This window comes from Dermacentor albipictus, chromosome 4 (assembly GCF_038994185.2).
Source record: "Dermacentor albipictus isolate Rhodes 1998 colony chromosome 4, USDA_Dalb.pri_finalv2, whole genome shotgun sequence".
In the NCBI taxonomy this organism is placed as follows: Eukaryota; Metazoa; Arthropoda; class Arachnida; order Ixodida; family Ixodidae; genus Dermacentor; species Dermacentor albipictus.
In genome coordinates this window covers 39055083-39077157 of record NC_091824.1, presented here as the reverse complement: position 1 = coordinate 39077157, position 22075 = coordinate 39055083, and the positions used below count along the sequence as shown (strand labels likewise).

General features: G+C 43.4%; 1 protein-coding gene across 2 annotated transcripts in view; it reads right to left on the bottom strand.

Annotated features, from left to right (window-relative positions):
- Window positions 1-22075, bottom strand: part of Esyt2 (extended synaptotagmin-like protein 2) — a 93043-nt gene that overhangs the window by 18278 nt on the left and 52690 nt on the right. For both annotated transcript variants that reach the window (XM_065443758.2, XM_065443760.2), the window contains 3 exons: window positions 12078-12239; window positions 9588-9760; window positions 321-447 (listed from right to left, as the gene is read on the bottom strand). In XM_065443758.2, the coding sequence (XP_065299830.2) occupies window positions 321-447; window positions 9588-9760; window positions 12078-12239 (462 nt within the window). The remainder of the gene's footprint in view (window positions 1-320; window positions 448-9587; window positions 9761-12077; window positions 12240-22075) is intronic.

Genomic DNA, 22075 nt, shown 5'->3' with positions numbered 1-22075 from the left:
TACACAGAAACAACACCTAGAAAAAAAGGCACGTTGAGGTATAATTTGTTAACTTGGCATTTAGATAACTTGGACATCTTTTCCAGCCCCATGAAATTCGAATTACCAATAGTTTAGTGCGACCGCTTTGTTGCAGCCTTTACATCATGCACAAGCACCAGATGCTCAAAACAGCGCACTCTGCCGAGAGCATTTGCATTACAGTGCCAATGAAGTGACACCGAACACTGCATGTCACAGCGAGCCATAACACATCGGCTCAATGGTCTTGTTACGCCTCAACACCCACATGCATGCACTTCAAGAGGGGGTGGACAGACCTTGCGTGGAGACGGTGGACTGGTCCGTTCGTCGACGGAAGGCCTGTGTGAAGGGGTGACATCTTCATGCTCCGAAACTCGCATGCTGCCCCGGCTTACCCGGGACAGGGAGTCCGAGGTTGATGTTCTGCGAGTCCACCGAGAAGATTGAGCAAATGTCAGGAGCACTTTCGCAAAGCACTACTTTGGCTGTTTACAGATGAGCACGTTTGTTAATCGGGCACCATTTAGGCACAACTTGAATGCAGGCACAGAATTAACTTGAGCACACAATGATAGTACCGTGCATGCAGACAGGGGACTGGCACATTGTGTTCTCTTTCCTTTGTCGCTAATCACATTTAGAGTGGACTACTCTCGACAATCAACGAACACGGTCAATTTCATCTACGCTTTCCTTGGCATTGTTTGGTTGTCACAATAAATCGAGGCCCCTCATGTTTCCTGAACTCTCCACGCTCACTGCATAGCAAGGGTCTTGGCCCTGGCGGCCTTGATGGCACGTGGTAGCATACGCAGGTTTTATTGGCCAGCTGCCTGGTTCTTTAAGTTCTCAGACTACATGACGTCTGCATCTGGAAGGCTGTCCCGCACCTGCCACCTCAGCTAATGCCCTCGGAGCTAGATTTATTACACAGTACGCTTATTAGTCATGACTTTATGACTTTATTGCACAGTCATGACTGGTAACCTAATGTTATCCTTGAAGAGGAAAGTGCGCAATCATTTCATCACACCAGTGCCAACATAAGGGGTGGAGACTTGGAGGTTAACAAAGAAGCTTGAGAGGAAACCAAAGTTTTTGCAACAAGTGACAGGCACAACAATATGCGCAATGCCAAGAGAGAGGAAGACAGCTGGGTGGATTCCCTTTAATAAGAATAGACTGTACTGCATACCTTGATTTCTATGCACCTAAGTTACTGATAGCTTGCAACGTTCTTGTTAAACAATGCTAGGAGCACCACATTTTCTTGCCCAAAGTGTGTAAGCATTAAATTTTGTGAAAAGTTTTCTGATATTCAATTCGAAATCTACTAGTATTTGGTATTCACACACCCCTACAATTAATGTTTCTCTTAAAAAGATAAAAGTGCAATAATCAGCCGAATGACCTTTTATCATATATCACACTGCTATGCCATGCTGGGATGGTAATATGTACCATGTCAGCATGGCAATACATACTGCTTACAATATTGAAGATAAAACCGCCTTTTGGTAATGGAGGCATTAGGTTAAGAGAAGTACACTTTTATTAAATTTCTTTACTGCTACTGTTAGTACTTTAGTGCTGTTACTCGTGTAGAAGAAAACTTTACGAAGCTGCTGCATGCATAGCCAAAACTAATGTCAAGGTAGCTATGTAGTTCTGTGGCATGTTTTGCGGATAGGCGCTCGCGCCACGGAGTAAGAATAACAGGAGGCCTAACTATGGGGCCAGCACGAGTACAAGTCGTGGTATTGCCATGCTGGGTGAGGAGGAGATGCGCCGCTTCAGGCGTGCTATCGTGAGTTGGCGAACGTTGCCGTGGCGCCCCTTACGGTGCCACAAGGAACTACTTTTATTGTCCCTCGTGGTCGGAGCGAAGCGCACGTGACCACTGTCTCCGACGTGCCCGGCGTCGTCTGTTTTTGGCTGCTTGCGTGGGGTTGTCAGATGCCACCATAAATGTTTTGCGCCAGCGTGGTTTGCACTCTAGGAATAAGAGACCTGTACACTGCTTTAGTGTAATATTTCTTTCAAGATTTATATTTATGGTCACATGCTTTTTATGTGGTAATAGAAGCAAGAAAATAGTGCACTTGAAAGATCAAATGATCTGCAATCATAGCCAGGTGCATGTAGAAAGAGCAGACGATCGGCAACCATAACCTTGCACTTATAGAAAACTGCACGTGGTGCTCTTCAAATTTTTTATACGTATTGAAAAATGAGAATTTGTTCTACTTTATTATTATGCATCATAAAAAGTGCCAGTCAGGGTATGTAATACATAGCTATTGTGTGGCGAAACAAAATTTAGTGTTATTTATGCAGCACGTTTGGGCAGACATGGACAGATAGAACAGCAGAGTAGAGCAGAATCTGCCGCTCGCTTCGAGCAGTCAGAATCATCCCTTCATAAGTTCTGAAGTTCCTCCACTGCTCTTCTGCAATGTAAATGTTCACTGTGTGTGTGTTGTTATGATCGGCCTGTCAAGTGTGAGAGACATTCAGGTGTACGTTCCCGTGACAAGATTATTTGCCTCGTCCAAGAAAAGGCTGTTTTGATAAGCCTGGACATCGACCTGTCAAGTGCGAGACGAGTTCAAGCAGGCATCCCCATGTCGACATAATTGCCCTCTCCTCCGAAATAGCATCGCCACTTTTATTCCCCGAGCTGACATAAAGGGAAGGATGAAGTGAAGACAAACTGAAGGGCAGGAGGTCGTCGACGCCAGAACCTGACGAAAGCACTGATACTTCCACAGGCTCCCCAAGAAGACATTGATGACCACAAAACCGAAAGGGGTAATTAAGGCCGTCTTGGCCCCCATATGATCGACTTGTCACTTGTGAGAAGCGTTCAAGTGGGCGTCCCCGTGTTGACATAATTGTCCTTTTCTCCAAAACAGTGTCACCCTTTTTATTCCCTGAGCTGATACAAAGGGAAGGAATAAGAGAAGACAATGCAAAGGGCAGGATGTCGTCGACAAAAGAACCTGACGAAAGCACTAATACTTCCCCAGGCTCGCCAAGAAGACATCAATGACCACAAGACTGCAAAGGGTAATTAAGGCCGTCTTGGCCCCTGTATGATCGACCTGTCACGTGTGAGAAGTGTTCAAGTGGGCGTCCCTGTGTCGACATAATTGCCCTCTTCTCTGAAACAGCATCACCCTTTCTATTTCCCAAGCTGACACAAACGGAAGGATGAAGAGAAGACAAACTGAAGTGCAGGAGATCGTCGACGACAGAACCTGAAGAAAGCACTGATACTTCCACAGGCTACCCAAGAAGACAGCGACGACCACAGGACCGCAAGGGGTTTTAAGGCCGGTTCTGATTAACACAGGGGGTTTTAATCCGAACTTTAATAAGACTTTTTGCATTTAAAAGAAAATGTTAACAGTCAGTAAGTTAATTTTCAATTTATTTATGCCACTAATTTTCCTTAGCAAAGTACTTTAAATGGCAAGGAAATCAAGTGGCAAGTTTACAACTCCATAACTCTGCAATAAGAAACAATATCACAATTGTAAACTGCACCTAATATACACCTAAGGTGTACAAAAGTGATATTTTTACACCGCCCTGAAATATATCACTAATTTGGGGGTAGGGCTGTGGCAAAATGCTCTGAAACAAATTCATATATATAAAGCTTGTCTGCTTGCAATACTCTAATAGATGCAGTTTACAAAACAGCAATATCTTTTTTTTTCAGTTACGAATTTGTAAACTATGTTTCAATTTTCTAACTTATCTAATTTTGGCAATTTTGTAAAAACAAAATCAAAGTCCTCAAATTAAAACTCGGTTTCCAAGATTTGCTTGTTATTCTTTCAAATGCAAAAAATTCATCCAAATAGGTCTCACCAACGCATTTCTGCATTTTACATATGTCTGAATAGAGAAATTGGGCGCCGCTCTGAGATAATATAATAATATTTGGGGTTTTACGTGCCAAAACCACTTTCTGATTATGAGGCACGCCGGAGTGGAGGACTCCGGAAATTTTGACCCCCTGGGGTTCTTTAACGTGCAGCTAAATCTAAGCACATGGGTGTTTTTGCATTTCGCCCCCATCGAAATGAGGCCGCCGTGGCCGGGATTCGATCCCGCGACCTCGTGCTCAGCAGCCCAACACCATAGCCACTGAGCAACCACGGCGGGTCGCTCCGAGATAAAGCTATCGTCTTACCATTAAATTTTTTTTTATTCGAGGCAATTTCTGTCCAAGTACTCATGAAGTATATATTATATATGACTTGCAGTAATACTAAAAGCCCTGAACAATGTTTCTTTCTTAGCAGCTGTTGCAGAAATTGGAGACATTTGTAACAAGTTAATTTCTAGGAAATATGTGCCTGACTCTGTTTTATGCACTATTATAATGCCTACATTAGACTAGAACAACTTATCAGGCCTATAGAAGCTTGATGAAAGGTTTGTTGCCCATATCTGCCTTATATGCACATTTACGATGTTCACACCAAATGGCAAAGTTGCTATCCTGTGTAAAATGCAGTGTCCACCATAACTAAGTAATAAAGGGAACCTGCATGCTTTGGGCAAAAAAAGGCACACAAGTTTTTACGTGCCGAATTTGTGGGAATTCTTTTTTTTTTTTCAACAACATTTATCGACATGCACTGTGCACCTCTGCATTGCAGGAGCAGAAGGCCCATTGAACTCTACATGGCTTCGAATATCTAAGTTTCAATTTTTCACCAGTTTTACGGTTTCAATAAAAACCAAAGCGCATTTCAGGCTTGACAGCAGAAGGCAGCCAAAACATTGTTTAGGATGCATAGCTCACGCGTACTTAGATCCTAGCACGCATAAAGCCAGCGCACGCATGCAGTAGACAACTGAGCTGGAGCAATCAAGTCCTGGCTATGAAATCAATCAATCAATCAATCAATCAATCAATCAATCAATCAATCAATCAATCAATCAATCTTAGGTAGATGACAATAGCTTCTTTACGAGAAAATCACATAGATTTCTTGCTGCAAGGGAAACCCATGCAAACCCATATAGGTTTGATGATATGTCCATGCACGTGTGAGAAACCGGTATGCATTTCTGAGAAGTAACAAAACAAAAGTTATGGTTGTTGTAGCATGCATACAGACGCTACTCAGATAGCAAGAATAGGAATGGCTTTATTCCCAAAGCGCGCGCTGTTTATCTAGGTATGAACAGGGGGTGTGGCCATGACGTCATTCTGTCACAACACTTCTGCCAGCTTTAATTTTCTTTTTAATTGTATCCCCATCTATCTGGTTGCTTGCGTGTTCGTGTACTACGCCTTAAGGTTTCAGGAGTAGACTGCACTGGAACCTGCTCCGAGGTCTCCGGGCTGGACATCGCCTGGTGATCTTCAAGGCGCCCCGATGCTGGAGGTTCATGTGGAGCTTGAACTTGCAGTGTCTGATCGGCTGCCATTTCTCGGGCCGCCATGGGGACTGCTTGATCGAGCCGTCCTGGAATTTTTAGGACTGAATGCGAGCTTCTGGCTGGCTGGTAATCCGGGCGCTTAGCTGAAACAATATGGTCGGCATGCACAAAATGTTCGTCGTTATTCACCCGCACTGTATACGTGACAGCACTAATACGGCGCGTGATCGTGCCTGCTAACCAAAGAGGGTCACCCGGACGAGTTCCTTTCACTCGCACCTTGTCACCTGCTGTGAACTCGCGCCACGTTGACCTTGAGCGGGCAAAAGTGGGCTGGCGCGATTCGTTCTTCAACCGGTTACTCAGCTCCGGGTGCAGGAGGCTAAGACGTGTTCTGGGGGCCCATGTCAAAAACCACTGAGCTGGCGTAATCTCTGTCGATGCGCAGGGCGTGTTCCTGTACGAGAATAAAAACTGATCGACGCAATGCTGCATAGACTTGCCACGCTTTTTGTGTTCTCCAATTTGCTTTAGTAGGCTTTTCTTGACGGTTTGCATAAGTCCTTCCGCCGCCCCATTCAATGCAGGATGATAAGGCGGAGAAGTGAGGTGGCGTATGCCATTGGAGGCAAGGAATGTAGAGAACTGAGCAGACGAGAACTGCGGTCCATTGTCTGTGACGACCATTTCCGGTAGACCGAAGCTCGCAAATATTCTTCGCAGCTCTTGCACAGTTGCTTCCGCTGTAGCTGTTTTCATGCACACAACTTCTGCCCATTTGGAATAAGCATCTATCAGGACTACTAACCAGCATGAGTTTGCAAAAGCGAAGTCCAAGTGCACTCTTTCCCATCTTTTGCATGCACGGGCCCAAGGAGTGAAGTCTACCTGGGACAGCGTGTTTTGCCTAAATTGACAGACTGCACAGCTCTGGACAGTGTCTTCTATGTCCGAAGTTTGCTGAGGCCACCACACATGGCTCCTCGCAAGCATTTTCATTCTAGTCGTGCCTGGATGTCCTTCGTGCAGCAATTTTAAAACCGGCGTAACAAGCGCACGTGGCACAATTACGCAATTTCCCCAGGTCACGGTCTCGATCCAATGATAGTTCATGGCGTCTAGTAAAGTACGGTGCTAAATTTTCACCGGCACCTTTTGCTGGCCATCCATTTAATGTGACGAAGTGGACCTTCAATAGAACTGGGGCCTTCTTTGTTACTTTCCGAATATCTTCAGCTGATAAGGGCAGTTCGTCTGTTGCCGAGAAAAACTGCACGTAGTCACTGACGTCAGCTTCGTTCTTTAGCGGAAGCTGCGATAATGCGTCTGCATTAGCGAGAGCCTTCCCTTTCCTACATACCCATTTGTAACGGTAGGCCGCAAGTAGCAGCATCCAGCGCTGCATTCGGGCAGCTGATAGTGCTGGAATGGGCTTGTTGTGTCCGAGTAAGCCATTTAATGGCAGGTGATCAGAGTGTATGGCGAACTCTCGTCCATAAATATATTTATGAAATCATTTGATAGCGAACACCACTGCAAGCGCTTCTTTTTCTATTTGGGAATACCCAGTCTCTGCTTTACTGAGTGTTCGCGAAGCGTAGGCTATCGGTTTTTCATTTCCGTCGATTTCATGGAAAAGCACCGCCCCCAATCCGTATGCAGACGCGTCTGCTACAAGGCCTATTGACTTCTCCGGATTGTAGAAGGTTAGGACACTGTCACTCGTCAACCAACGCTTGCTCTTCTGGAAACACTCTTCAGCGTCTTTGGGCCACTGCCACTGCCAAGTTCCCTTCAGCAATTGATATAGGGGTTTCAGATGTGTGGACATGTTGGGGATGAACTTGGAGTAAAAAGATAGCATGCCAAGGTACGCTCTTAGTTCTGATTCATTCCTTGGAGCTGGCGCACTCCGAACAGCTTCACCCTTTTCTGTGCACGGCTTAATTCCACTTGTGCTAATAATATGCCCCAGATAGGTGACAGAGTCTTTGAAAAATTTACATTTCTCTTGCTTGAGCCGAACGCCATGCTTCCGAAACCGAGCAAGGCCTGCTTCAACACGTTCGAAACATTCCATTTCGGACACTCCCGTGATGAGGACATCATCAAGATAGCAGGCAACGCCCTTCACGCCTTTTAATACTTGATCCGTCACCAACTGGAATATGGCTGGGGCACTGGAAATTCCATATGGCATGCGGAGGCACTGAAATAAGCGATGTGCGTGTTAAGCATCAACAGTTTTTGTGCACTTCTATTTGTTGGTACGCAGTGGTCAGGTCTAAGACCGTGAAGACCTTGCCTTCCGCAATTACTGCAAAAATGTCTTCGACTAAGGGTAATGGATACTGCTCCGTCATTATGCGAGGATTTAAGGTAATTTTGAAGTCTCCACACAGCCTCACCTTCTTGTCTGCCTTGGGGACGACGACCACTGGTGTAGCCCAGTCGCTATGTGCCACGGGAACCATGACTCCGTTCCGTTCGAGCTGTCGAATTTCTTCTTTGACTGTTGTCCGCAGGAAAAAGGGAACCGGTTGAGCCTTGCAGAAAACTGCTCTGGCATCTTCCTTTAGGACCAGCTGTGCCTTGTGTCCCTTTATTAGTCCTACCTCCGTAGAAAAAACATTGCTATACTTGCGTAGCAACTCCTCCACCATTCCGTCTGTCTGCACCGTGAATACGCTCTTCCAGTCAATCCTCAGTTCTGCAAGCCAGTCACGTCCAAGTAGCGACGGCTTCCTTTCAGGTACAACCACGACAGGCAACGTCTTGCGTTGTTCTCGGTAGACCACAGGCACTTCCATTTGCCCTACAATTTCCAGTGGTGCGCCTCCGTACATTCTAAGTTGCAGTCCTGTTTTGACTGGTGGCTGTGAACAAGACAGGGACGAAAAGAAGCTCTCGCTAATAATCGAGACAGCGGCTGCTGTGTCGATCTGCATCTCCACCGGCTTACCTGCAATGTGCACTTGCACTCGGTAAGGTCGAGTCATCGGTCCACTTTGCTGAACGTGAAAAAGTTGTAACTCTTCCACTTCTTCATCGCTATCGTTGAATGCATTAACCGCTTCTCGTTTTTTTTTTTCTTGCACGCCTGAGCCAGATGACCACTAATTTTGCAATAATGACACCTTGCCTTTCGATATGGACAGTCTCCCGCATCGTGTTGCTCCGTACTTCGGTAACAAGAGTTACCGGCTGCAAGACCCGCCGAAGTCCTCGCCTTTTGTCTTTGTTGACCCTTCTGAATAACACGGACGCCTTTGTCGAGAAAAGAGTTGTCAGAGCTTGGGCGGAAGCCTTTGGATCCTTTTGCAGCCAGTTCCGCGCTTCTGGCTAGGTCATCAAAGTTTCAAAGCTTAGCTCCTTTTTCTTCAGAAGGCTGGCTTGAATCGAAGCGTCGCTGAGGCCAGCCACGAACCTGTCTCGAAGAGCATCGTCGAGAAATGGCCTAAAATCGCATCTTGCTGCCATATGGCGTAGTTCCACGGCAAATACGGAAATTGTCTCACCTTCCATCTGGTAGCGGTGATTAAACTTGAACCTTTCGGCAATAACTTTGCTTCCCGAAGAGTAGTGTTCCCTCAGGACTGCGACGATTTCATTGAATGATTTGTCTTCTGGCTTCACTGGTAGCAACAGGTCCTTCAGCGTTTTGTAGGGGCGTTTACCAATGGTCGTTATAAAGGCAGACTTCTTCAGGCTGTCATCTTTGTTTTGGGTCACTTTCCAGTAGTGGTCAAATCTTTCAACATAAGACATGAAATCTTCTTTGCCATCATTGACGAAAGGCTCGAAATCCAAGAACTTCGCCATTCTTGTCCTGCGCAATGTCGGCCTAGGCTTCCGATCCCATCTTCGTCGCCACTTGTTGTAGCATGCATACAGACGCTACTCAGATAGCAGGAATAGGAATGGCTTTATTCCCAAAACACGCGCTGTTTATCTAGGTACGAACAGGGGGTGTGGCCGTGACGTCATTCTGTCACAACAATGGTCACTGATTAAGTAAAAAGTATTATGATATGATACATGCTACCTGACCAGACGAGGTCCCATTGAATTCTTGACTACGTTTCTGAGAATTGCGTATGGGTTTTACGAGAAACCCGTATGGCAAACACCACTGCCCCTGGTATCCATCTGCTCACCTGCGCTTGTTGCTGCAGAGGATGCGCAGCTGCAGCGTGATCAGCAGCTTTGCCTGGTGTCCCGTCCCCAGCAGGATGAGCGGTTCGTCTATCTTCAGCCCATCTTCCTTCAGGAGGCGCGACAGCCGGAAACTCAAGTGGCCCAACACCTGCCCGCACTTGTTGTCCATCACCTGGGGAGGATGTATGGCCAGTGCACCATTGAGCGAGTGTGTTGCATCATCAGTGCGTAGCAACGTTAACGTGCTTAAAAGAAAACCAGTGAAGAATAGTTTAAAGGGTGCCAAAAAGGAATGTCCACTTCGGCTGTATGAGTAAATTATGCCTCTACTATACCAAAACTACCACTCGTGCCGCAGATGAGGTCTGGAAGGGCAGAAAACATGTGAAAATGATGAGACAGGTCATGACACCGCCCTGGGCTTCGTAGTCCCTACTCACACTGATGTCGTGAATTTTCACAGAGCCTGTATGGCCTAGCTAAGTGCTTGTTTGTAAAGGAGGCCCGAATTCCATGTAAGAAAACCAAAAGCTCAACCTATTAAGTTTTGATAACATTTCTCGCAACAAATTGGCATAAATGTGACAGAATATCTTGAAATCCGCGATGTTATACTGAGGTGCCAACACTGAGGTTTAGGTGCGAAGTTCAAGAAAATTTGGCCTTCTTGTATGGAAAAAGCAGTGCTACAGAACGTACAAGCTATGAAGAAAAAAAAGAAGGGCAGGGCACAGTGCTGTGTCCAGTTTCTTCTCTCGTTTGTATGAGCTGTAACACTGCTATGAGGAATGCATCACCAGTTAGCCCATTACGAAAGTATGGGCTTCATTTACTCCAGTGACACTTATTCCTTTTTTCTATTTATGTCCTTTTCCTGTCTAGTGCAAAGTAATAAAACATATTATAAAATAGAACAAGTGTGGAGAGGGATCCAAACGAGACAGAAGTTCATAGGAAGATGGAGGCTTGAAGTGACTAACAGTGATCGAACGAAGAATGTCACTGACGCCAACACTTGGACATGTGAACTTGTCGTTAAACAGTAACTGCTTTCCTTGGCTGTGTTCATATTGTCCCGCAGTGATGACAGTGCTCAGGCAAGAACCCAGCAAGGCAAAGTCCAACGATAAACTCCAACAGTTTGTTGGGTGAACTTGTTCACTGAAAGCAAAGCAAACACTAACTTGCCGACGGCGATGAGAGCAAGTGCAGTTGGTGTCCGTCAATGAGATGACACCATATTCGCCGGTTCGTTATTTATACGTCCATCGATTAACTTTCTTGATGCAATGCTGGCAACCAAGCATATTTTAGAAAGTGGTACAACTGTCTCGGAGCATGCATCAAACTAACATGGCAGGTCCAGCTATTCTAAATAGGACGAGAGCATTCAGGATGCAGGCATTATCTTTTAGCACATCATTGTGTGAAAAACAGTAAAGTGATAACAAAATAGTACTGCCATAGCGTACGATCAAAACATGAAAAAAACAGATGTGGCAATATAGTAGCTTGCTCTCCCCCACGTGCAACGTGGAAGGAGGACAAAACGGTGCATAGAGGAAGGTGAGGAAAGTCAAAATTGTAAAAGCACTAAAAACTGAGCTAGTAGATGTGGTCATTGTGGCTACACAGCGCAAGAGAAATGCAAGCGAAACGAACACGGGGAACAAGAGACAAGACAAGCTGCCGACCTTCGAATAAAGTCTATTGGCATGTGCGCAAATACATAAGCAGGAGAGCACTACTATTGTCATACAAAAGCATGAGGAACAACGAGAAAAAGAAAGGAAATCATGATGTATTTCTTCTTCCATGTGTTTGTGTTTCCTTGCACTGTCTAGACACAAGGTAGTCGAAATGTTTAAAAATAAAGGGTGTTCTGACATTGAAGGAATGGGGCTGAGTCCCCTTTTCGGAATGTGAAAGATTGCATCAGAAGTATGAACATCTGGACAAATTGGTACAATTGCATTCTTGAAAACTGTGTACTTAAAGGTGGGACATGCGTAAGAAAAGCAGACAGAACATTTGTGTACCTTCGAAGCAGTTGTTGCACGAATGATTAATGATTGTGGCGCTTATTGCTTTTTCTTTCTTTCTGTTCACAAAACACCACGTGGTGTGTGCAGCAGTGGCTGCCAGCATATATATTTTATGCATTTCATTTCTATAAGTTCACTTGAGAGGCTTCACCCATCCTTTTCAAACTTCCTGCCACCTGTCCCATCTTTAACTGCAGTTTTCAAGTTCTGTCCGATTCAAAGTACTTTGCACGACTTTTTGGTGAGGAGAATATCAAACAGTGGACATGGGCAAGCACTGTCCTTGTCTGTTCTTCAGTTCTGTCCTTGACAAAGGGTTTCACTGTTATACTAGTTTCAATTCCTTTTTTGAAGTGCTGGCTCTAGGCTGGGGCTGCCCTTGTTAGCCAACTGTTTATCACTGTGGAGAGAGAAGACACCAGCCCTCCAGGTATACCTACATACCTTGACCTCCATCTCCTGGACTTCCGGGTTGCTGAGGAGCAGATAGAAGATCTCCTCCCAGACAGGGTCATTGGTGCTGTGCTTGATGGAGCTCCAGCGCTCCTGCTGGCCCACCACCAGGTGCACCTGGGGACTGGGCTCGCCGGCCGCCTTGGTCGCATTCTGCACACCGGCCGTATTGCCAAAGGCAAGGTTCTGTTCACCATCACACAGCACAGTGCTTTCTGGCCAGTTCAACCATGGCTTCAGAGATTGGGTGACATGCATGGGCTCGGCCCAATCTCTGAGGCCATGATGAAACTGTGGAATTTCTTACAATGCTGCATAGCGGGAAATACGGTGCCACTGTGTATGCAAGTCTCTTAAATGGCGCACTGAATAGATGCGAATGCTGGAATGTGGAAGCTTAGGGGGTATTCATGCGAGAAACATTTCTGTGGGGGTATGGGCAGAGTTGAGTGATGCTGGCTGCAACAAAATTTCACCATAGGCATCCCCCGATTACACGGGCGAGGCAACCGGGTAGGGAGATCATTGCTGGCAGACTACTCTGGCAGCTTCAACTCTCATTGCCACTCTTCGTTTCTTCCAAATTCACCTTCTTGTACGCTTTAGGAGTAGTGCCCCAAAGGTACAAGAATTATTCGACCAGAAAAAAAATAAAATGCAAAATTGCATCGTCACTTAACCACCACCGTGGCACACAAGTAACCCGCCTTGCTACCAAGTGCAATAATGAAGCAATTGCAATATGGCTGCGGCCCACTGGAACAGCAGCTTGGTCAAGGTTCCCAGACACCAGCACAAAATTCCGCTACCTCCCCTGCCAAGTGGGGATTGTTCCCTTAGGACAGAAGGTCCCCTCTCTCCGGGGAATGCTGGCAGCAGCATACCATCTCACAAAACTGTGATGACGTTGTCACATGATATGCGCTCCCCTTTGCTGACACTCGGGAGGCCCCCCGTATGCATACCCCTTTAGGCTTGCATTCAATGTAGCTTCCTTTAAAACGTGGCAACAGCTGCATAAATGAAGCTTTCTTCGAATACAGTCTTCATGGCAAGTTTTGGTTCATTCCCTGACACATCTCACAGTGATGTTTGTCACATATCACATAAAAAGAAAACGAAGAAAACTAAAAATGTGTCTTCTCTGCAACATTCATAAAAAGCTACTGGTATTGTCCAAGCGGTTTTGAGACAGCTGTCTCAAATTACTAAAAACTAGAGATTCCAGACAGAATGATTCTGGTGACCAAGCTGGTGACCCATAGCGGTGGTCTATATATTACTATTACCAATTAAGAAAAATTCACGTTTTTTCCTGCTGCATTTTTCTACAGTGCAGAAACATACCAACTGGAACTGCAATGCATTTCACTGCAGAATTTGAGCACAGTCGAACCTACTTATAATATTCTTATTATTTAACCGAGGGTCCCGTTGCAGTCTTTGACTTTGGGACCCTCGTCTGTATGTTGTCTCTTACCAATTCATTGTATTTAAAGAACAATAAACTGAACTGAACTGAACTGCCAAGAAATTCCACTGTTATAACTGGTTATTGTAGTAAGTGGGTTGCACACACAAAAAAAGAAAAACGAAAAGAGGGGACCAACATCAAAACATATTAATTAGACAGAAAGAACTAGTCAAACCCACTCATAAGATTACCAGTTTTAAGAATACTTGGATGTAACAACGAGCAGCCATACCTCCATGAACTTTTGTTTGTGTTCTATGGTAAAGTAAACTTGCCGACTAAAATGTTCATATGCCACATTATTGGTTATAACAGCTGAATCTGTCTACTGGACATCCGCGCCAAAAGAAAAAGAATGCAAGATCCTGAAAAAGAAATGCATGAGCCACCACAATTGCCTGCGTGCAGCATGGCTTCACCGCACCTGCCGCCTGCCATGCCTTTGCCACTTCACAAGCCCCGTCTGCCTCTCTCCCAGCGCCTTCCACCCACTCGTGTTTCGGAGGTTTGGAAGGAAGCACACGCGAGGCTGGCGATAGGACGAAGGTACGCTGCCTGCAGGTGGGTGCGGTGGCTTGTGTTTTGTTCACTTTTCTAGGATTTGACATTCTTTTTCCTACTGACGCAGACACCTAGTAGCCAGATTTGTTATAACTGATAACACAGCATATGAACATAATAGTGGGCAGGCTTATTTTACCGTAGAACATATAAAAACATTGTTGTTGCTGCAGCTGCTCATTGCTAAAAACCGGTATCGTTATAAGTTTATTCGACAGTACTTACTTCTCAAAACTGATACAAGGGCCGAGGTATCTGGTGAATGGCTATGCTTAAAGTGCTCGGTAATTTTAATGCCGCAGTTGCAACTTTGCCTCTAAACTTATTACTTAAAGGTTAGTTAATGAAATTTGTAAAATAAAGAATTGTGTTGGTGATTATCACGCAGATAATAAAACTTGGTCAGTAATTTTATTTTAATCCACTATTCTTAATAACCTGAGACAGTCACCACAGGCACTCGCAGTATAAAATGCCCATGCATGAAGACTAATGCTTTAATATTAAAACTCTTGCATAATAATATATCAAAGGCACAATCTTACACACTGTTCTAGCATAGACTAAACCATCATCTCAAATGAAATACTGGTCACCAGGCACACCTTCGACGTATCCTGGCTCTTCGAGAAAGATGCTAATCCGAAGCCTCCTACCTTCCAGCATTTTACATATTACAACAGCACAGTGGCACTAATTTTCCTCCTCTAGATATTCATAAAAACCTCTCTGGGTTCAATCATGGAACTTTGCACTAAGATTAATAGGGGAAATCTGGCAACAATTTGGTGTAGCTTTGTTGTGAAACCACATAGCAACTTCTTTTACAGTTTATTGTGGTTCACTTGTGGTATGATTCAAGATTGCTTGCCCTGCTACATTTTTAGGGCAGAAATGTGTTTTACACTTATAACTAATTCTGAGTGCACAATATCTGGGGCATAAATAAACTTCGGCATTTTTTGAGCATGTGTAATGCTAAATCTAGTTGAATTTAGAAAGCAACACTCACCACGTGTAATTACTCTCGGTATTCTAGACAATTATTTTTGTATGTAATGCTCTGAAAACAGTTGAATGATAAAATAGGAGTAAAGCAAGGTGAGTTATTGCTATGCAACAAACTTGCAATGAGAAATAAGCTTCAATGAACCAGGAAATAAATATATACACTAGTCTGTGTGCACGTGCGAACACTAGAGTCAATTTCCTTTTCTGGTATTTTTAGTATGGAACTCTACAGCTTCGAATGCACACTATGAGACTGTTCTTTTTGTGTTACTCCTGAAACATGAGCCTTCAGGCAAACATTCAGAGAGGGTACTAAGAAGAACAATACAAGATGCGAGTTGTAGTAACATTTATAAGTTTGAAGAAGTAGTTCTTAAAATCTTTATTCTTCAAATTATGGTACTGTAAGGTAGGCCTTACTGGATTTCCTGAATGGTGCAGATGCGATTGATATTGTGTTTAGTGAAACCTGAGGAACCAACTTCTTGTAAACTTTTCCATAAAATTAAGTAAAGGAAACTTGCATAGATCTAGAAGCAAATCAGATAAATAAAGGTGGACTTCATATTTGAAATAAGCATGTTAAATTAGCTAGGTTTATTTACAAGTTTACAGTGCCATAACTTGAAGAATAAGGATTTATAAAATTTATTTTTGTCTAAGACCCAACTTAAGAGGACATGCAAGTCGCAACATCCAGGACATATACTATGTATGAGCAGTGTTACAGATTCTATCCATAACACTGCACCTATTTCTATATCTCACAGGCTATTCCTGTGGACGCATGACTGTGATATGCTACTGGCAACACAAACTGCATGTGGAAGAATATTCAGAGCAGCAAGAGATTCTAAATAGAGTTTCCTTTATGCAGAAAAGTGATCAATATTAAGTGGCAATTGCAAGGGTGAAATGTCTTAAGAGTTAACGGACCATGTCTCATACCAGGGCTAAGGTTATGGTTAGGTGATACAAATTGCACGTTTCACCAGAAACTGTGAATGGCATGCATTTTAATGTCTCACAGTTCTATCTATACCTAATAAACATATATACTGAATACAATGAGCTTAGGTCACTGGGGCACCTGAGATTCAACCTGGAATGAAGTCATTACCTGCTGCCACAAACTCTAATGACAGCTGTCACAAAGGTTTTCAAAGTGGTGCTTCTTCACGAATGAAAACATCAAGCACATTCATGACACCATAGAATGTTCACTGAAAAATTCAGCAACCCCTTGATTGCCCTTGTACATAAATGCATCAGCTTGTCTTATGAAACCAGATATAACAGCATGTGTCCACTATCAGAAGCAGCCAAAGGATACAACAGTAAACACACCTGAAGGTTAGCTTGCATGCATACACCATTGAATTACCTCTTATCAGAACAACTGGAAATTGAGAAAGTTAGTACAGAAATTTAGTACAGAAAAGCAGGCATTCATTCATTCATTCATTCACTGTATTATTTCTAAGAGCCAGTGAACAGCATAGAGGCCTTAGTAATGGGGCAGTGAACAAAATTTAAGATACATAACAAACTAAAAGCACAAATTTTTCAGAAACTCCAATGAGGCATAAAAAATCAGGTAAAGTACAAACAAATGGACAAAAAGTAAAGATGTCAAGATGTAATACATTGTTCTGAGTTAGGACGCGTATTATGGGGCTCAGGTTGCGTGAGTTGCGGACGTAAAAAATGCTATGGTTTTGCGAGCCTGGTAGTGGCACAGGAAAAACAAATGCCAATGTCTAGTTCTCGAGTGAGACCTGTACGTGCATATTTTGTATAAAAACACATGATCACACTATTTTCGGTGCACTACAAGTGAAGCAACACTGAACTTATGCAAAACATGCTCATAGTCGTAATATTTCCACCAAGGGAAAAAGCCATAACGCAGACAAACAAGGTGCCTTTGTACGACATCCATATTTTCTGGCAGTAGTTATGTTTGTCATTCCAGGCAAGTGAGAAAAACTTGAGCTTCGTGCGGAGAAGTGAGATAGGACAACACAAACACTGCTGTGTTGTCCTTCTTGTTCGACTTTTTTGCACACCTCTCTTTCTGTACCCCTTTTATTTTCCCTGCACTTGAACATGTATGCACATGTATTTTGTTCACTAGTAGTTACATCAACTCACTTCACTTAACTAGACATGCAGCACATACTAGCTGCCACTGCTACAATCCCGAACAAAATTCAGTGCTTGTACATCACACTAGATTCTAGGCAGCTGCACCTCTTTTCATGTTATTAGAAATGAGAACCCACATGAAATACCCTTCGCAGATCCCTTCGCAGATCCCTTCGCAGATGTATGGCAATCTGACAACTGATACCTCAGAGACAGCAAAGCTGCACAAGCAAGTTCCCGCACCCTTTGGAAATACTATTTCTTGCCCGATTAGTGCATCATTCAAAATGCTGCATTCTGAGCACGGGCAGCCGTACAAACACTTAGCCGACCTCCAATGTGGAGCCAGTATAATGCAACACGAAAAACAAAAATTACATTACTAGTAAAAAAATATGCATACAAATTGTCATCCATTTGAATGAGATAATGCAAGAGAACTTTTATTTTAAAGTAACTGATTTTCCCATTTCAAAGCAAATTCAGCGCTCTGACACATGTTATATTGCATTTGCACGTGACATCGATCGCGCCATTGCATGCCAGCTTTCATTGCAAAAAAAAAAAGCTGTTGTGGAACTCCGTCTTAACAGCTTTGCTGTAAAAGATGACAGAGATGAAGGTGACAGGACAAGCACTAAGCTTGACAGCCGTTAGTTTAACTGCAAAGTAACACGCTACGCTTGCACCAAATCACCGCAACCATATATGACTTGATCAAAATTTCGTGTGTTACGCTTGCTCCAGAAACTTCCCCTTGTTTATCAGTGAGCATATTAGATAATGAGTCAAAACACAGACCTAAAGCCATGCACTTAAAATCTGGTGTGCTTCCAGAAGCTCACATTCCAGGGTTATCGTTCCTTTCCCAGTAACAAGCACATACTATTTGAAATTCGGCATACAGTGCTGTCTGTTATGCTGACTGATCGCAAATGCATGTCTTTAAAGCTGGCACGAAATTTCATTCGGTCAGATGCGGTTGCCACAGTTTCAGTAGAGGTGTCAAATGTTAACTCACGCATAAGCTAACAATTATTATAAGTGCACCGTTTGTGCTCCACCTTTTTATGTCTGTTCTGATCATTTTTAGTCGGCTCTCTTATGTTTAATGGCCTGGCATACGAACAGGCCACACTACGCACTCTACTCAGCTGTTCTTCATAGGTTGCCTCTGCTGTCGACGGATGCGTCAGTTACTTAAGAAAATTTTTTTTCAGTGATAACAGTAAAAACATTTATGGCCTCTTAAAATCTACTCTTAAAGAGAGTAGATTTTAAGCTTCTATATTAAATTCAACAAACTGCAGAAGATTCGGTGCAGTGCTTACCAAGGAAAATGAGTTCTCCGTTTCCACGTATCTAGATAGGAGCTCCTGAGGGAAAGCTACCTCATCAGTCTAAACCCATTGGTTGCCAAAGCCGGCGAATCGCCAAGCACAAAAACAGGAACCACATTGTCAAAGATAGCAACGTGCCTGGTGGGATGCACTGTTGGCTTAAAAGGCTATTCGAAGATGGCATGACAGCCAATATAAATTGGAAAAGTTTGGTAATGTCGTCAACAGATAGCGCTAAGTGTCCATTTCACGGCGCTTTGATTTAAAAATTTTTTTTGTTGATATCTGCAGAATGTTTGCACAGTCGTAATGTGCATTCCAACACCTATGCGTGTTCAAGCAGTGCTGTGGGCGCCATGACAGATTCTGCCAAACTATCGCAAACCAACTCCAACGTGTCAGTGCAAATTGTGCAGTGCAAGAAGGAAAAAAAAAAGGACAACAGGTGAAAGTATGAAAATTGTGAAGCTACTTTTCACGTGCCTGGGGGTTTCAAGCTTTACCACACAAAAAAATGAATCTGCTGACTGACAGTTATGGATCTGAGTTGAACGTAGTGCGGCTTCATGTTTTGAACAAAACTTATCCATTTGCATCTTTTCAGCGTTCATTACCGCAGAGTCTCTGCATAATGAGCGCTGCAGCAGAAGTTTAGGTGGTGCACGTGTGCGGGGCAAGAATAACCAAAACGGTGGGGCCATGCAGTGCTTCATTCCAATTCGGTGGCCAATGGGTTAAGGTGCCCAAAAGACGCACAGAGCAATTTTCCTTGTCCCTGTTTTCCACGTCCAGTGCAGGGTGACACTTGTCCCAATGACGTTAACAAAGGGTCCATTATGCACACTCCTCTCTAGAGAAACAGAAAAGGAGTGCTTGAAGCAAAACACTGAAGACAAAACAAAAGTTCTCTGTTCTTCCTAACAGTTGCTGGGAAGGGCTTTTTGCAAATCACATCACTGCCTTTTAGAGCTTTTAAAATTTGCAACAAAGTCTACGTTAGAGGGACACCAAAGAGATAAGCCGAGCTGTATTAGTAAATCACCTTCCTAGAGTACCAGAGAAAAGCCAATGTTTAAGCGAGAAAAGCTTTTAATAAGCCAGAAGTTATGCAAAAGTGAAAGGCAGGTAGGTGGCGATGCCGACTTGATGCACCCTCGCAATGAGGTCATAAATTTTGATGATGTATGCTTGGGCCTAGCTAAGTTAGTTGTTATCATAAAAGCTGAAGTACGTTGTATTGTACTGGAGCCACACAGAAGCATGGCCAGTTTCAAGAACTATTACTGCATCAGAATGGCCCAAATATGAGCAGACAATTTTTAAATCTATGATGCCACGCTGACCTACCAGTGCCGGGGTTTCAAGGCAAAAGTTTTTAAAAATCTAATTTCGGGCGACACCCCCCCCCCCTCCCACCATTTTTTCTCCTAGTAATCAGCCTCTTACTATGAAGGTTACGAAAATAAACTTTTGGAAGAAAACCTTCTCGGTTTACATTGGTTCAGTGTTTCATTTTAGTGTTCATTCAGGAAAGTTTAAGTCAAGTGAAACACAAAAAGCCTTTCCCATGTTTAATGAAGAAAAAAGAAAGGAAGCAAATATTCCCGATAATCAAAAGCAGCGTGCAGGTTACATGCATTGTGTAAAAGGGCAACACATTTGTAGATTTCAGTGCATGCTTAATAAGAGGCTCTAGCTCAGAGACAACTCATATTACTCTACTCAATTATTACATGCAGAATGCATAGATGTTGTTACGAGACAACTGCTGGACTGATTTTTCATTAAAGTTGATGCCTTTGAGAGTGAGTTAAGTTCTAGCAACTTATTCAGCAGAATTTTGATTTAGGACCTCAAATTTCTTCTCCAGAATTGCCACCAATCAGTAATTAAAAATATATATATATAAGCACAAAGTTAACAAATTTGTTTGACTCTGCACCAAAAACGGACGTCACAGTTCTGCAAACAGCACATGTTACAGCGTCTCAAGCAAAGAAATCTGACACATAAATTTTCAGCTTATGTTTTACAATCTTTACAAGGGTTTAGGAAAAGTCCTACTCGGAAATTAGTGGTTATTTGACAGTGGTGTATCAAATTTGTCAGATCACATCAAGCTTGTCCTCTTAGATGCATTATTAGGTGCAGTTTACAGAATTGTGATATTATCCTTCATTGTTAGGTGCCAGAGTCATGCAGTTGCTAGAGTTTCACTTTTCCCTTTAAATGCCACAAAACCTTATCAAAACTGGTATAATGATTACCAAGAAAAACTATTTCTCCATTCGAATGTATTTGAATGGGAGGTCTCGAGCTAAACTTTTCTCTTAAAATGACTTGTTAGTGTAAGGGGTGTGCGAATACTCCCATTTTGAATGGAACAGCCGACATTCGAATAATTTGATTCGCGAATCGAGTATCAAGTATTCAGTTTCTCAAGTATTCCATGGCAAATGAACGGGCCATGGCCAATGCCTTGACATGCACAATTTCATCGGTACAAAGTTAGACCAGGTCGACTGGACCGATCAATAAGTGGACTGAGACAACAGCAAAAGCAGCACGCATGGAAAGTATGGAAGCATGTACAAAGATCGGGCTGATTGGACACCGGAAGGCGCGCTGATCATATTGGATTTGCGTGTTCAGTTTTCGCGCATGTTGATTCATGCAATTGAGAGCTCCCTGCCCATGTGCAAGCATGCAGACAAACTTCGAACAGGTGCTTGCAGTAGTTGCCGGCATGCTGGCATCATGCAAACTTGCCGTGAGCCTCCCAATTTGAAAACTCTTTACAGTCGGTGCCAATGACCCAGCAGAGTGGCGCCAAGTGACGTGGTGCGCATTTCCCGCTTTCGCATGTAGCGCAGATTGTCTTTATAACCAGCTGACGATAAGACACAGAAACCGCCTGTCATAAATATGGAAAAAAAGCTGCCCGTTTTCTGGAAGAAAATGGGTAAGAAATGCTTTCTAAGCAATAGAAGGTTGCCATTAAGTGCAGTATATATATGACCTACTATTAAACTGAAAGCCCCGTTGGTGCTTAGGACAACTTCGCTATTTTTGAAGCTTCAGAGGTAAAAAAGCACTTAATTCTATTCGACTGATGTTTTATCAATAAAAAAATAGTTACAGACCTTCATATACGAACTCAATTGTTATCAGTGCTGTAATACTAATTTGATGTTCCCTTCAATAAAAGTAGAGTTTATACATCTCGATACCTATGTACCTAAGTTACAGATGGCTAGCTACATTCTTGTTACATAATGTGAGTAGCATCTTCAGCATGTGCAGCGCTGTGCTTCTTGCACAAAATTTGTAAGCCCAAACATTTGTGCTAAATTTTCTGATATTCGATTCAATATTCGATTTGAAATCTAGTATTTGGTATTCGCACGCCCCTACTTGTTAATGAACATGCTGTCCAAATGTACTTTGATGACAAA